This window comes from Saccopteryx bilineata, chromosome 4 (assembly GCF_036850765.1).
Source record: "Saccopteryx bilineata isolate mSacBil1 chromosome 4, mSacBil1_pri_phased_curated, whole genome shotgun sequence".
NCBI lineage: Eukaryota > Metazoa > Chordata > Mammalia > Chiroptera > Emballonuridae > Saccopteryx > Saccopteryx bilineata.
In genome coordinates this window covers 90,281,674-90,297,982 of record NC_089493.1, presented here as the reverse complement: position 1 = coordinate 90,297,982, position 16,309 = coordinate 90,281,674, and the positions used below count along the sequence as shown (strand labels likewise).

Here is a 16,309-nt window from a genome sequence, read left to right as displayed (position 1 = left end):
GTCTTTGGTCTCCGGGCCTGTCTTGCTTCCTCTTTCAGAGAATCTTCCTCTTTCCCTGTTTCCAATGCAGAGGACTTCACAGTGCGGCTCTGGCCAAGGCGGTTGCTGACACTGCCACAAAAGGCAGAAGACTTTCCCTGTGGCACTGAACTCCGGGGGCATAAGGGCCCTGTAAACTGCTGTAGCTTCAGTGCTGATGGAGGCAGCCTGGCCACGGGGGGCAGGGATCGGGTGAGCTGCAGAAGAATAAACCCCTGGGTCCCCAGCTCCTCCAGTTTCTGGGTTCCTGAACAGCTGATTCCTGTTGCTTCCTCGGGCCTTTTGCTTTGCCAAACCTATGCTGGATCGGCCCTCCCTTCCTTGATACTCACTCTTTCCCTGAAGTTTCTTGCCTGTAATGGCCCTGGTGTTCCTCCCTCCCTCCCATGGTCCTAACTCCTCCATCTTTGGGACCTATCTAGAATCTCCTCTGCTGGGATGTGAGGACACCCGCAGCCCCTGTCCTGACTTGCTCTTTCTCTGCTTGTCACCGTGACTGGGTCACTGGCTGTGCCTGGACCAAAGGCAACCTACTGGTGAGTGAAGAATAGGAGTGGTTCGAGCTCAGCAGGGCTCCTGGGGGAGGGCAACCCCCCCATCTGATCCTTTTCTGACACCCGTTTATAATTGCAATAGCTAACATTTATTGAGCAGTTAATATTAGACTAAGCTCTTTGCATTTATTTGTCTCATTTAATCTTTACAATGCCTTCTAAAGTACTGTGGATATTAGTCTTACCTCTATTTCACAGACAAGGACTTTGAGCTCAGATAGATTAAGTAACATTTACAAGTTCTTGGAATGTAAGTAATAAAGCTGAGCCAGTGAACTTTCTGATAAGAAAGCTTATGCTCTTGATAAGAACACAAAACTGCCAAGGACTTGTGAAGCCCCATCCCTGCATAAAGGGTACTACTATTATTTCTTTGTTCTAAGTTAAAAATTACGCACTTAAAGTATTACTAAGGTAATACTAGGTCTAGTATTTCAATGGATTCTCCACGTTGTTCTCAAAAAGAGATGAAAAAAGAGTGAGAGCCTGACCAGGTGGTGCGCAGTGGGTAGAACGTCGACTGGGATGCAGAGGACCCAGGTTCGAGACTCTGAGGTCACCAGCTTGAGCGCGGACTCATCTGGTTTGAGCAAAAGCCCACCAACTTGAACCCAAGGTCGCTGGCTCGAGCAAGGGGTTACTCGGTCTGCTGAAGGCCCACCCATGGTCAAGGCACATATGAGAAAGCAATCAATGAACAACTAAAGTGTTGCAACACGCAATGAAAAACTAATGATTGATGCTTCTCATCTCTCTCCATTCCTGTCTGTCTGTCCCTGTCTATCCCTCTCTCTGACTCACTCTCTGTATTTGTAAAAAATAAATAAAATTAAAAAAAAAATGAGAGTAAGTTGACTAGACTTGTCATAGTTTGTCCTTCTGCCTTCTAGGCAGCCAGATCTTCCTTTGGCACTGTAGACAGTTGAATGATATATATGAGATATATATGTCTATATCTATCTATCTATCTATATATATATGTATATATATATATACATATATATATATATATATTTTACAGGGACAGAAAGAGAGTCAGAGAGAGGGATAGATAGGGACAGACAGGAACGGAGAGAAATGAGAAGCATCAATCATTAGTTTTTCGTTGTGGCACTTTATTGTACCAGTTTTTAGTTGTTCATTGATTCTCATAGTTGTTCATTGTTCATTCTCATTATGTGCCTTGACCATAAGGCTACAGCAGACCGAGTAACCCCTTGCTCAAGCCAGCAATCTTGGGTCCAAGCTGGTGAGCTTTGCTCAAACCAGATGAGACAGTGCTCAAGCTGGCGACCTCGGGGTCTTGAACCTGGGTCCTCCGCATCCCAGTTCAATGCTCTGTCCACTGTGCCACTGCCTGGTCAGGTTGGTATATTAATAGTAAGGACCAGCCTGATCTGTGGTGGTGCAGTGGATAAAGCATCGACCTGGAAATGCTGAGGTCGCTGGTTCGAAACCCTGGGCTTGCCTGGGCAAGGCACATATGGGAGTTGATGCTTCCAGCTCCTCCCCCCTTCTCCCTCTCTGTCTTTCTCCTCTCTAAAAATGAATAAATAAAAATTAAAGAAAAAATAGTAAGGACCCTAGCTACTATTTACTCAGTGCTCATTGTATACCAGGCAACTGTGCTAAATCTGTAGATATATTAGCCCCACGACAACCATGTTGGATAGGCACACTATCATTATCCTGGTTGAATGGATGAGAAACCTAAAGCTCAGAGAGATGAACTTGCCCCAGGTCACAACGTAATGAATGGTGGAGCTAGGATGTGAACCCAGGACAGCCCATGCTCTTAGGCAGAAGACATACTGCCCTTCCTTATAAGCATACAAAAATGCTGGAGGCATGCTGGAAATTTCACTGCTCTGACTTCTGACTCTGCAGATCTCCTGCTCCAGTGATGGCTCTGTGGGGCTGTGGGACCCAGTGTTGGGACAGCAGCTTGGTCAGTTCCTGGGTCATCAGAGTGCCGTGAGCGCCATTGTAGCTGTGGTAAGAAGGCAATACAGAGTTCACCGGGGTCTCTGGGAAGGCCAAGGGTGCTTTGGGAGACTGGATGCACTGGGTGTCTAATCCCAAAGGCAAAGAAATATAAGGAATGAGGTGCTTGGGCCTGGATTCGAGCAGGAGTAGGATGTTGAGGCTGAGGGTTGGTGTGCCAAGAGGGCAAGCATGAACACATAGCATCTTAGATTTCTTACCTCGTGGGAGGATTGCAACCCTGAGGCTCCCAACTTTATGTCCCCAGTTCATTCTCCTCATTCTGTAACATTTTCTGAGCCCCTAATGCTCAGTACACATCTCTGTAATGGGAGTCATACTTCCCATGTGTTGCTTAGTGTGACTCTGCTCTGGGGCAGGAGGAGCATGTGGTGTCTGTGGGCCGGGATGGAACCTTGAAAGTCTGGGACCATCAGGGCGTGGAGCTGACCAGCATCCCTGCTCACTCAGGACCAATCAGCCATTGTGCAGCTGCCCTGGAGCCCCGTGCAGGTGACGAGATGCCAGCTGCCTTCCCTTCCCTGCTGCCTCTTCCCTCCTCCCCTGCTTCCCCCCTTCTTCTCACTCATTCTCTGTGACTTCTCAGCTGGCCAGCCTGGGTCAGAGCTTCTGGTAGTGACTGTTGGACTGGATGGGGTCACACGGCTGTGGCATCCACTCTTGGTGAGTCTGCTGAAAGGACCGGGGTGGGGGAGGTGGGAAAGGTATGGCGGGATAGCCCTCCCTGTGTCGGCCTTCTGTTGCTCCATCTCCATCCTTCATAGGTGTTTCAAACACACACCCTCCTGGGACACAGTGGCCCCGTCAATGCAGCCGCTGTTTCAGAGGCCTCAGGCCTCCTGCTGACCACCTCAGAGGATGGTTCTGTACGGCTCTGGCAGGTTCCAAAGGAAGCAGGTGAGTGAGGTGTGGAGAGAGGCAAAGGTATGAAAGAGGATTTTGTAACTGGGATCAGGAAGGTTAAGGGCAGCCTGATAATCACCTTTTGTATCCCAGCAGTGGTCCAGCTCCTGGAAGGTTGGGGTGGCGAATTAGACTGAAGAGATAAAGTGGAGCCTGGCTGTAGAGGGCATAGTGCTAAAAATTTTGAGCAGAATAATTATCTGTATTTTAGAAAAAGAACTCGGGTGGTGGTATGGAGAGTGGATCATAGTAGAGAGATACTAAAGGCAGGAGACCACTTTTACAGCTGTTGCTGTAGTCAGGCCAGACACAGTGTGGGTCCTGACCTGGACAGTGGGCATGAGAAGGACATGCACAGATTTAGGCAGGTGTTATGTGTTGCAATCACTTCTCTCTTCTCCAGATGAGACAAATATGCCTAGGAGTCCTGCAGCCATCACTGCTGTGGCCTGGGCCCCAGATGGGTCTGTGGCAGTGTCTGGGAACCAGGCTGGGGAACTGACCCTATGGCGGGAAGCTGAGGCAGTGGCCACAGCACAGGTGAGTTAGGGCAACCTCGGATCCTTGTCTGTCTGAATTCTGCCCCTGCCGTGTATTTAATGGTATGTGCCCGGGTTGGAGGTTGCATAGATCCCTGCAGAGGAAAGAGGGTTAATCCTGGTTTCTCAGAAATACTGAAATGAACTTGTTGTGTACACCAGGCTCCGGGCCGCATCAGTGCTCTAATCTGGTACTTGGCAAACACTTTGGTGGTTGTCAGTGGTGATGAAAAAGTCAGCGAGTGGCAAGTGGAAGTGCAGAATGGTTCAACACCCGGAAACTGCAGGTGAAACGAAGCAGCTGGGTTAATGTGATAGGAACGGTAGTCTCCTTACGCCCAGGATTTTACTCTCATCACTGCACCTCTACTTCTGGGCTTGGTCAATAGGATGTTAGTTGTTAGGCAGAAAAAAATTCCGGGGAAACTGTTTTCTGCTCCTTATCATCTTAATTTAAATAATAATTATCCAGTGCCGACTTTATGCTAAGCTCTGGGCCAGGCGGTGTGGACTTAATTTGTTAATTAAGAAAGCTCACAGTAGCGGAGTGTGCATATAAATAAACTGTCAGCAATATTCAGTGTAATTAGTGCTACAATACAGATACATTTATAAAATTCGTAGGGCTGCAGAATTTGAGAAATGTATAGCTTATGAAAGAGTAGCTGTGTGAAGTTGGGCTTAAAGGATGAGTAAGGATTTTCTGGACCAGTCAGGGAAGGGAATGGAGGTGCAGGACGAGGAAGTAGCCTTAGCAGAAGGCATGGGGGCATGAGAGTGCATGGTGTGTTCTGAGTACGTATAGCCAAGTCATTGGGCTCTTGGTGGAAGGTTGGGGTGGCGAATTAGACTGAAGAGATAAAGTGGAGCCTGGCTGTAGAGCGCACAGTGCTAAAAATTTTGAGCAGAATAATTATCTGTATTTTAGAAAAAGAACTCGGGTGGTGGCATGGAGGGTGGATTGTAGTAGAGAGATACTAAAGGCAGGAGACCACTTTTACAGCTGTTGCTGTAGTCAGGCCAGACACAGTGCTGTAGTCAGGCCAGACACACACAGATTTAGGCATGTGTTATGTGTTGCAAGTTAGATCCATGGTGCTTATCAATCAGATGGAGGTCAGGAGGAAATGAAAAGATAATAATGTTAGAGATTCTTAGTTTGAGCAAGTAAGGGGATACTGATAAAAGAAAAACAGAAGGAGGAATAGAATTTGTAGGGAAGATAAGATATTTTGTTTTCTGCTTCTGAGGGATTCATGGGGGACTGAGGAGCCTGAAGGAGGTGGACTAAAGTAGGAGCTTTCTCTGTCTACATGTCTTTTTTGAGCTACAGCCTCCGCCTGAACCGAGTTCTGCAGGAGGACTCGGGGTTCCTGACGGGTGTGGGCCTGGCCCCTGATGGTCACTCCCTCATTTTGGCCAAAGCGGATTTGGAGTTACTGCACTTGAAGCCGGGGGATGCTCCCTCTGTAATCTGGTAAGAGCTGGAATGCGGCTTCCTCGCAGGCTGGAGGAAGAGGGAAAGTGGGTTAGTGGTTTCCCTGAGTTTGGGTCTGACTAAGAACAAACACTGGGGTCTAAGAGGTGTTCAGCCTCTTTGTTTCTTATAAACCAGGAAAAGCTATGGAGAACAACCTATAATGCTGTCCACCCACCAGGACTATGGTGTGTTTGCTCTGCAGCCAATGGCCCCTGGACGTCTTTATGTCTTAGTAAGTCCTATTTGGGTGTGTGTGAAAATAAAGATTTGTCCAGAATATTTTAAACCTTGGAGCCTTGATGGAGAATGTTTGAAAGGGAAAGACAATTAGTGTTCCAAAACCCCCTTCTCTTCCTTCAACTGGAGGAGTAGTACTTAAGAGCATTGTATATTGGGTTTCCCTCTAAGATTCTATTGATACAAAAAAGGATTCTATTGTCTAAGAAAATCATGGGAGCCTGACTTGTGTAGTGGATGGAGCATCAACCTGGAATGCTGAGGTTGTCAGTTTGAAACCCCGGGCTTGCCCAGACAGCACACATGGGAAGCAGCTGCTGCAAGTCGGTGCTTCCTGCTCCTCCCCCTTTCTCTCTCTCGCCTCTAAAATCCATAAACAAATTCATAAAAATATCACGGGAAACCATAATCTGGGTGTTTTCTTAATTGCATCTTTGTGTCTCCCTTGTCTTCCCACTGTATTAGTGTCTGGAACGGTTGCAGACAGGTCTCATAGGCATTATGCTGGGCGAAAGAAGCCAGACACAAAAGAGTACATATTACATGATTTCACGTAAATGAAGTTTAAGAACAAGCAAAACGAATTTATAGTGACTAAAGTCAGAATACTGTTAGCTCTGGGGATGGAAGTCTCTGGGAAGGGGCATAGGCAACTTTCCAGGGTGATGAAATGTTTTACATCTTATCTGGGCAATGATTGTATGGATGTATACATGTGTAAAAATTCATCGAGATGCACATTTAAGATTTATGCATTTTACGGTATCTGGGTTACAATTAAAAAAGAAAAATCCTGCCTGACCAGGTAGTGGCACAGTGGATAGAGCATCAACCTGAGACACTGAGGACCTAGGTTCAAAACCCTGGGGTTGAGCCTGCTTGAGTGTGGGCTCATCCAGCTTGAGTGCGAGCTCACCATCTTGACCGCGGGGTTGCCAGTTTGAGCGTGGGATCATCGACGTGACCCCATAGTCACTGGCTTGAATCCCAAGGTCTCTGGCTTGAGCCCAAGATTGCTGGCTTGAGCCCAGGGTCACTGGCTTGAGCAAGGGGTCACTGGCTCAGCTGGAGCCCCCAGTCAAGGCACATACATGAAAACAATCAATGAACAACTAAAAGTGCCACAATTACGAGTTGATGCTTCTCATCGCTCCCTTTTCTGTCTGTCCTTGTGGCTCTCTCATTTAAAAAAAAAAAAAAAGGCCCTGGCCGGTTGGCTCAGCGGTAGAGCGTCGGCCTAGCGTGCGGAGGACCCGGGTTCGATTCCCGGCCAGGGCACACAGGAGAAGCGCCCATTTGCTTCTCCACCCCTTCGCCGCGCCTTCCTCTCTGTCTCTCTCTTCCCCTTCCGCAGCCAAGGCTCCATTGGAGCAAAGATGGCTCCGGGCGCTGGGGATGGCTCCTTGGCCTCTGCCTCAGGCGCTAGAGTGGCTCTGGTCGCAACATGGCGACGCCCAGGATGGGCAGAGCATCGCCCCCTGGTGGGCCGAGCATCGCCCCTGGTGGGCGTGCTGGGTGGATCCCAGTCGGGCGCATGCGGGAGTCTGTCTGTCTCTCCCTGTTTCCAGCTTCAGAAAAATGCAAAAAAAAAAAAGCAAAAAAAAAAAAAAAAGGAAAGCAGAATCCTGATCAGTCCAGAAGAGAAAGAGAAAACAATTGCTTTAGTCAGGCAAGGTTGAGTGATAAGAGCAGGCTAAACAAAATCTTATCTTTTCACAGAGGCAGAAGGAATCTGGAGAATTTGAAGAGTGCTTGGAATTTGATCTGAACTTAGAGAATCCTAGTGGGACTGTAATATCCATAACTCAGGCCACACCTGAATCTGGTGAGTGGTGATGGGAGAACCCAGAGGTCGCCCAGGGGAGGGTGGCGGATCCTACAAAGCCTGAGACCTAGTCTAACTCTGCCCTTGAAATTGCAGAGTCCTCCTTTCTGTGTGCCAGCTCTGATGGGATGCTGTGGAACCTAGCCGGATGTACCCCTGAGGGAGAGTGGGCCACAGGTGACATCTGGCAGAAAACAGTAAAGACGCCTGAAACCCAAACCCCAGAAACAGATCCATCTACTGATAGTGATGTGTATATCTGGCCAACAAACCCACATCTAAAGTCACAGCAGCGTAGAAAGGTGAGTTTGAGGGAAGGTCACAATTGTAGGGGAAGAGGCTCTAGGTGTGACCCTGGTGCTTTCTCAGCTAAGGAGGACCCACTGAGAACTCACTGTACACTTCCCCTTTCTCTCAGATCCACTCGGGCTCTGTCACAGCCCTCCACGTGCTGCGGGAGTTGCTGGTGACAGCGTCAAAGGACAGAGATGTGAAGCTGTGGGAGAGACCCAGTATGCAACTGGTGAGTATGTACAAGGAGGACTGAAGGGCTGTCACGAGAGCAGACTTGGAATAAGGAAGTTCAAAAGATCAAGTCTGTTTTCTACTATCCTAACAATAATGTGTGACTAACCTGTTCTACATAGAAGGCATTAATGTGAGATAAACAAGTTGGTAAGGATGCCCTAGGCTTGTAGCCTTCATCTCCCTTGTTTTTGTTCCCCTTGTAGCTGGGCCTGTTCCGGTGCGAAGGGGCGGTGACCTGCCTGGACCCTTGGCTGGGGCCTGACTCTGCCCTGCAGCTCGCAGTGGGAGACACACATGGCAACGTATACTTTCTGTCCTGGGAATGAAGACGCACTGCTCAGGGCAAAAATACCAACTGTGCTAGAGATGCAAGCCTGAAGACACAGTGGCGACTTTCTTTTTCTTTTCTTCTTTTTTGAAATAAACATTTATTAGGCACTTTACTGTGTAGCAGGCACCTTCTGAATGTTTGGACTTAGCTGGGTTCAGATTTCTTCTCTGTCGTTTAATAACTGTGGCCTTGAGCAACTTACCTCACCTTTTTGTGCCAATGGCAACTTTCTTGATAAAATATTAAGTGTCAGGAAATCTCAAGTGCAGTCCTGTGTTCTTGTGTGGATTTGGACCAAGAGGGAAGAAAATGGATGTTTTAATGTTTCTTTTCTTATTTAACATTAATTTTTACTAGATCTGTAAGAAAGTGAATAAGATCTTTAGTAGATATTCTTTGATACCAGGCTTTAAAATTTTTGTGTCAATTGTTGGGCCCAGGATGCCACAGCTGCCTGGAGGAAGAGTGAAAGTGATGTTGGCCAGCACTTAGTTTAAATAGAGAACTGAAGACCTCTTACTTTGTCAAGAATGAATAAGGGAACCCTGACTGTAGAGTGTGGCCTGGAAAAGCGAAGGTTGCGGGTTTGATCCCCGGTCAGGGCACATAAATGTTTCTTTCTCTCTTTCCCCCTTCTCTCAAATAAATAAATAAAAATTAAAAAGAATGAATAAGGAAAGGAAGAGTGAGTCAATAGTGCCCCCAGATAGGGCCTTTAGAGAGAATTGGGTCAGAAAGGAAGACACTAGGTTCCTCTTAGAGAAGCAGCCCCATCCACTCAGAACTAACTGCCCAGATGAGCACTGAGCGCAGACGAGCTTTCACAGCCTCTGACAGCCCCAGCAGCCACTGGCTTGCAAGCCTAAGTCATAGTAATTTGAATTCTTGGGCTAGATCACAAAACTGTACCTCTTTCAAATTAAAGTTCACAAAGGTTAAAACAAGTTGAAAGGTAGAAGGCTTTTACTTATGGACTTAACATGGACTGTGATCCTCTTAAGTGAAAGTTCAAGAACCTTCTTATTTTCCTATAATTCTATCTTATGAGAGGAAAATTACCTGAGGCCCTTTCTTTGTAAGGGTTAAAGAAAGGTTAAGGGTGTTCCGTGTCCAAAAATTCAAGTATTTGTGTGCTAAGCCAGGGGTATTACAGGATGTTTTCCTACGTTGGTAGGGTTCTCAGAGAAATACCACTGCCCTCTGGTCTAGAAATGAGTTTTGAGGATTTGGGGAGCTGAGGGGATAAGTGTTCTTACGTTACCCTAATTCCAGATTTAAATGGAGAAGTCACCTGAGGGACTTCACCTTATTTCTACCAATGCCTGATGATCTCCCCCCACCCCGAGGATAAAGACATAAAGAACATCCTCAGCTGATGTCTTAATCATAGATGATGCTTCCATCCTTTCTCATGTACTTCATGCTAGGGCTCTAAATATACCTTTTAAACCACCTCCTCCACATGTACCTTGTGACTAGGAGTCCAAGGTAGTCATTTGAAATTTGTAATTCATAATCTTACCCAGAAATGCCGCAGAGAACCATGGCATGGCATCATCCTAAAAGTTGCTGTTTGGGTCTTTGGTTTTCTGCTCCCCTGAAAGCATGGGCCAAAGACAGGAAGAAGCCCTAGATGTCTGTCTTCCATGCTCTAAAAATTCTACAAGAACACCCCAGCTAGGGCTGGAGGAATGGGGATGGAGAAAATTAAGCCAAGGTTGACTTACTCAGTAGTCTCAGCCTTGTTGGCCATTTCACTTGAAGGGTTTTTTCTGCCTTATCATGGTGATAAAAAGTGAGGTCATAGTATAGTTGCTTGAGTGAAGATAAGAAAAGACTTGAATAAAATAAAAAGATTCTAGGTACAATTAAATGTGTACACAAGGGAGATGAAGGGAAAATCAATTTAAGGTTTACATTAAATATCTTTCTTTCTTTCTTTATTTATTTTAGAGAGAGAAGGGAGAGAGAGATACACAGGAACATAGATCTGCACCTGTTTGATCCCTGACCAGGGATTGAACCAGCAACCTCTGCACTTCTGGGACAAAACTCTAACCAACCAAGCTGTCTGGTCAGGGAACCATTAAATATCTTATGAGTTCTTGTCATCAAACAGAATATCAGTATCTTCCAGTGCCTGGATGAGTTCCACAATTATAGCCTCTGGATTGTGGGATCATAGGATTTTGGAATACTCTTGCCTCTCTAACCCATCCACAAAGCCATTTTTTACATGTGCCATTTTTTTTTTTTTAGTATTTTATTTTTATTGATTATACAGGGCGGGGGGCGGAGAGTGAGAAGTGTCAACTCACAGTTGTCCCACTTCAGTTGTTCATTGCTTGCTTGTTGTATGTGCCTTCACCAGACAAGCTCAGGGTTTCAAACTGGCAACTTCAGCATTCCAGGTTGATGCTTTATCCACTGTGCCACTACACGCCAGATGCCAAATTTTTATACATATGTATTTCTACATCTAGGCGCAATCTAGTTTTGAAATCTAGAAAAAATCTATCCAAAGTTTGGTTTAGTGCCAGTCCACAAATTTTTAATCGTTCATGATAAGAAAGTATAGAAGTTGAAAATAGCTATTTAAAAACTTGTAGGAATTTGAAAAGTAATCTTATATCTGACAAATTTAATTTTTAAAAATGAAGCTTGGCCCTGGCGGGTTGGCTCAGTGGTAGAGCGTCGGCCTAGTGCGCAGGAGTCCCGGGTTCGATTCCCAGCCAGGGCACACAGGAGAGGCGCCCATCTGCTTCTCCACCCCTCCCCCTCTCCTTCTTCTCTGTCTCTCTCTTCCCCTCCCGAAGCCAAGGCTCCATTGGAGCAAAAGATGCCCCGGGCGCTGGGGGTGGCTACTTGGCCTCTGCCCCAGGCGCTAGAGTGGCTCTGGTCGCGACAGAGCGACGCCTTGGATGGGCAGAGCATCGCCCCCTGGTGGGCATGCCGGGTGGATCTCGGTCGGGTGCATGCAGGAGTCTGTCTGACTGCCTCCCCGTTTCCAGCTTCAGAAAAAAAAAAAATGAGGCTTGCCTGACTTGTGGTGGTGCAGTGGATAAAGCATCAACCTGGAATACTGAGGTCACAGGTTAGAAACCCTGGGCTTGCCTGGTCAAGGCTCCTACAAGAAGCAGCTGCTGCGAGTTGATGCTTCCTGCTCTTTCCTCTTACCTTCCCTCCCTCTTTCTCTCTCTAAAATCAATAAATAAAATCTTTTTTAAAAATTGAGACTCATATATTGTATAATTTTTGTTTCATTTTCCTAGTGACTCGTTTTAATTATATTTTACAAAAGTACTGGTTGCTAACATTAGAAATAAAAACAAAACAACTGGTCTTTCAACACAGGTTTGAGAAGCAGTCCTCTAGAGATACTGGGTAACCAAGTGGCTGAGACAAAATGCCTGAATTTATGCTTCCCCTCCCTATCTGTAAAACAGGTATAATGATGGCACCTGTCCATGTGGATGGTGTGAGGATTGAATGAGTTCAGATGTGTAAAACACTTAGAACAGAAGCTGACACACATGGTACATGTTCAGTAAGTGCTAGTCTGTTGTTTATCCAATAGTGCGTGTATCACCTTGTTATTCTTCCTCAAAAATGTGTTGGTTATTGGTATATATTTTTTTGGTCAGATGAATTCTAGATTCAATTATTCAGTTTTTAAAAGTTTTATGTATATGTGTGTGTGTGTGTGTGTGTGTGTGTGTGTGTATGCATGCACATGTGCCCGGCCAAGGCACGCACAACTAAGTGGAACATGGAACAATGAGTCAATGCTTCTCTCTCTTTCTCTTCCTCCTCCTCACTCCCCCCCCTTCCTCTCTCTCTCAATTCAATGGAAAAATTATGTATATATGAAAGTGATATTCTTTCAGATACCTCATCAATCTTTGCCGGACAATAACCTCACTAGGATATGCTACAGTAACAACCCCAGAATCTTAAAATAGCAAAGTGACTTATTTTTCACTCATGCCATATTCCTAGTGAGGGTCAGGGGGCTGTGCTGCACTTTGCTTACAAGATATCTGTGCTTCAATGACTGCAAAGACAAGAAAAAGGAAACGTGGCACCTACCCACACACACACATAAACACACACACACACACATACACACACACACATACACATACACAAAACCCCAAAAACTGACTCCAACTCTTCTATCTGGAAATAGTAAAGCATATCACATGGCCTTACTTGTGTCAAATGGAAGTATCATACTACCTTGTATCCGGGAGAAGAATCAGAAACCAGATACAGTTGTACTCCCAAAGAGCCATGTTGATACTTTTTCAGTAAAGTGGCTTTTATTTATTTATTTTTATTTATTTATTTATTTATTTTTTTGTATTTTTCCGAAGTTGGAAACAGGGAGGCAGTCAGACAGACTCCTGCATGCGCCCAACCGGGATCCACCCGGCACGCCCACCAGGGGGTAATGCTTTGCCTATCTGCAGCGTTGCTCTGCCGCAATCAGAGCCATTCTAGCACCTGACGCAGAGGCCACAGAGCCATCCTCAGTGCCCAGGCAAACTTTTGCTCCAATGGAGCCTTGGCTGCGGGAGGGGAAGAGAGAGACAGAGAGGAAGGAGAGGGGGAGGGGTGGAGAAGCAGATGGGAGCTTCTCCTGTGTGCCCTGGCCGGGAATTGAACCCTGCACACCAGGCCGACACTCTACCACTGAGCCAACCAGCCAGGGCCTTTTTTTTTTTAAATATTTTATTTACTCATTATAGAGAGGGGAGAGAGAGAGAGAGAGAGAGAGAGAGAGAGAGAGAAGGGGGAGGAGCAGGAAGCATCAACTCCCATATGTGCCCTGACCATGCAAGCCCAGGGTTTTGAACCGGCAACCTCAGTGTTTCCAGGTTGACGCTTTATCCACTGCGCCACCACAAGTCAGGCAATTTTTTTTTAATTATTTGATTTTTTTAGGGAAGGAGAGAGAAAGAGAGAAGCATCAACTTGTTCCAGGTAGTTGTGCACCCATTGATTGCTTCTCATACATGCCGTGACCCTCAGGGTAGAGCTGGCGACCCTGGTGCTCTGAGAAAAGGCTCTATCTACTGTGCCACCAGCTAGGGATAATCACTTAAGATTTTAAAAAGAGTTGTAAAGACAGTACAGAGTACTGTATACCCTACACCCAAATGTGTTGAGGTTACTGTATACCTAACCTCAAATGTTAACATCTTACATAACCATGCTATCTTTATCAAAACTAAGAAATTAACATTGGTACTGTATTATTAACTACATACACGATTTGGATTTTCCATTTTCCCACTGTCTTTATTTTGTTCTAGGACCCAATCTAGAATACCACATTGCATTTAATCAATATATCTCCCTAGTTTCCTCTGACTATTTTTAGTCTTTTAATAACCTTGACACTCTTTATTTTTTTGTGACAGAGACAGAGAGAGGGACAGATAGGGACAGACTGGAAGGAAGAGAGATGAAAAGCATCAATTCTTCATTGAGGCTCCTTAGTTGTTCATTGTTTGGTTTCTCATATGTGCCTTGACTGTGGGGCTACAGCAGAGCTAGTGATCCCTTGCTCATGCCAGTGACCTTGGACTCAACCAGCAACCTTGGGCTTCAAGTCAACGACTATGGGGGTCATGTCTATGATCCAGTGCTCAAGCCAGCGACCGTGCTCAAGCTTGTGAGCCTGTGCTCAAGCCGGCAACCTCAGGGTTTCAAACCTGGGTCCTCTGTGTCCCGGGCCGATGCTCTATCCACTGCACCACCGCCTGATCAGGCTCTTGATACTTTTGAAGAGTGCTGGCCAGCTGTTTTGTAGAATGTCCCTCAGTTTGGCTTTGTATATTGTTTTCTCAATTCTGACTGAGAATATGGATTTAAGAGAAGAATACAAGAGATGTTGTGCTCTTCTTGTTACATCATACCAGAAGCACATGATATCAAAATGACTTGATATTAAACTTGATCACTTTTAAATTTAAATTGATGTTTACCAGGTTTTTTTCCTTGTACATTTTCCATACTCTGTCAGTTAGAAGCAAATCACAAACTTCAGCCCACACTCAAGGGGAGAGGGACTAAACCTCCAGGAAGAAGAGGTATCAAATAATCTGTGGTCCTATGTTAAAATCACCACAGTAATCCATAAATTTTGAGGTAGGGTTTTTTGAGATTATGCAAACATCCTATTCCACTGACTAATTTTGGCATTTGTCCATTAAGCTTGACTGCAGCAATTATTACTGTAGTTTTCTAATGATTTCCTATTTCTCTAAGTCCTTCTACATTAATCGAAATTCTTCTGAAAGGAATATTTACCTATTCCCTATTTTTAATTCTGTTGTCATTTGCTTATATTAATATAGACCCATAGATATTTACTTCACTCTTTGGGAGTCTCTTGAATTTTAATACTCAAACCTCATAGTATATATATTTCAATGCAACAGTTTTGACCAATATATATACAGGCAGTCCCCAGTATACAAATAAAATCAGTTCTGTAGTTTTGTTCTTAAGTTGAATTTGTATGTAAGTTAGAACAGGTAAATTTACCTATTAAATGCAACTTAGATGCTTGTTTTAACATAGTACTTATTTTTACCTTTCTGTGCATATAACTACTTAAACATTTTCAAATCTAGAGAACCAATCTCGACCATAACCTGGGGACTGCCTGTATAAAAAAAAGATATATTTACATTACAAAAATTCAGTATAATTTTAGTACAATATCATTCATTTATACCCCTTTAAGGTATACAATTCAGTGGTTTTTAGTATATTCCAATGTTATGCAATTATTACCATTAATTCCAGAACATTTTCATCACCCCAACAAGAAACATTGCACCCATTACTCCCCCTCATCCCTTCTGCAGCCACTAGTAATCACTAATCTACTTTTTGCCTCTGAATTTGCCTATTTTAGATCTTTTGTATAAATAGAATCATACAGTATGTGGCCTTTTGTGTGGTTTCTTTCATTTAGTATAGTGTTTTCAAGGTTTATCCATGCTATAGCATATACCAATACTTGATTCCATCTTATGGCTGAATAATATTCTATTGAATAGATATACCACATATTTTCAATTCTTTTTTTAATTGAATTAATTGGGGTATACCACATTTTATTTATCCATTTGTTAATCTGGTTGTTTCCACTTTTGGGCTATTTTAAATAATATTGCTATCAACACTCATGTACAAACTTTTGTGTAGACATTTTTCAATTCTCTTGGTTATGTACCTAGGAGTGGAATTGGTATGTCACTTGGTATTTAACTGTTTGAGGAACTGCCAAACTGTTCTCCAAAGCAGCTACACCATTTTACATTCTCATGTAATATGAGGGTTCTAGTTCATTTACATCTTCACCAATACGATATTGTTGTTCTTTATTATCATAGTCCTGCTAGTTGGTGTCAAGTAGTATCTTAATTTGGTTTTTCTTTTTGAGAGAGAGAAAGAGAGAGAGGGACAGAGAGAGAGAGAGAGAGAGAGAGAGAGAGAGAAAGGAGGGAAGTGAGATGAGAAGCATCAATTCATAGTTGTGTCACCTTAGTTGTTCATTGATTGCTTTCTCATATATGCCTTGACTCGGGGCTCCAGCTCAAGCCAGTGACCTTGGGCTCTAGCCAGTGACCTTGGGGCTCAAGCCATTGAGCTTGAGTCTAAAACCAGCGACCTTGGGATCATGTTGATGATCCTGCACTCAAGCCAGTGACCCTGTACTCAACCTGGCAAGCCTGTGCTCAAGCCAGATGAGCCTACGCTCAAGCCCTTGATCTCACGGTCGGAACTAGGGACCTCAGTGTCCCAGGTCAATGCTCTATCCACTGTGCCACCACTAGTCAGGCCCATTGT

General features: G+C 44.8%; 1 protein-coding gene across 1 annotated transcript in view; it reads left to right on the top strand.

Moving 5' to 3' along the window:
- TEP1 (telomerase associated protein 1) overlaps positions 1–9,420 on the top strand; it is a 51,794-nt gene extending 42,374 nt beyond the window's left edge. The window contains exons 42-55 of the mRNA XM_066277276.1: positions 71–231; positions 462–575; positions 2,481–2,588; positions 2,957–3,089; positions 3,184–3,260; positions 3,362–3,494; positions 3,904–4,040; positions 4,202–4,326; positions 5,373–5,516; positions 5,655–5,751; positions 7,476–7,581; positions 7,678–7,883; positions 8,000–8,104; positions 8,313–9,420. Coding sequence (XP_066133373.1) covers positions 71–231; positions 462–575; positions 2,481–2,588; positions 2,957–3,089; positions 3,184–3,260; positions 3,362–3,494; positions 3,904–4,040; positions 4,202–4,326; positions 5,373–5,516; positions 5,655–5,751; positions 7,476–7,581; positions 7,678–7,883; positions 8,000–8,104; positions 8,313–8,435 — 1,769 coding nt within the window. The 3' untranslated portion in view covers positions 8,436–9,420. The remainder of the gene's footprint in view (positions 1–70; positions 232–461; positions 576–2,480; positions 2,589–2,956; positions 3,090–3,183; positions 3,261–3,361; positions 3,495–3,903; positions 4,041–4,201; positions 4,327–5,372; positions 5,517–5,654; positions 5,752–7,475; positions 7,582–7,677; positions 7,884–7,999; positions 8,105–8,312) is intronic.
- Positions 9,421–16,309: the final 6,889 nt, after the last annotated feature.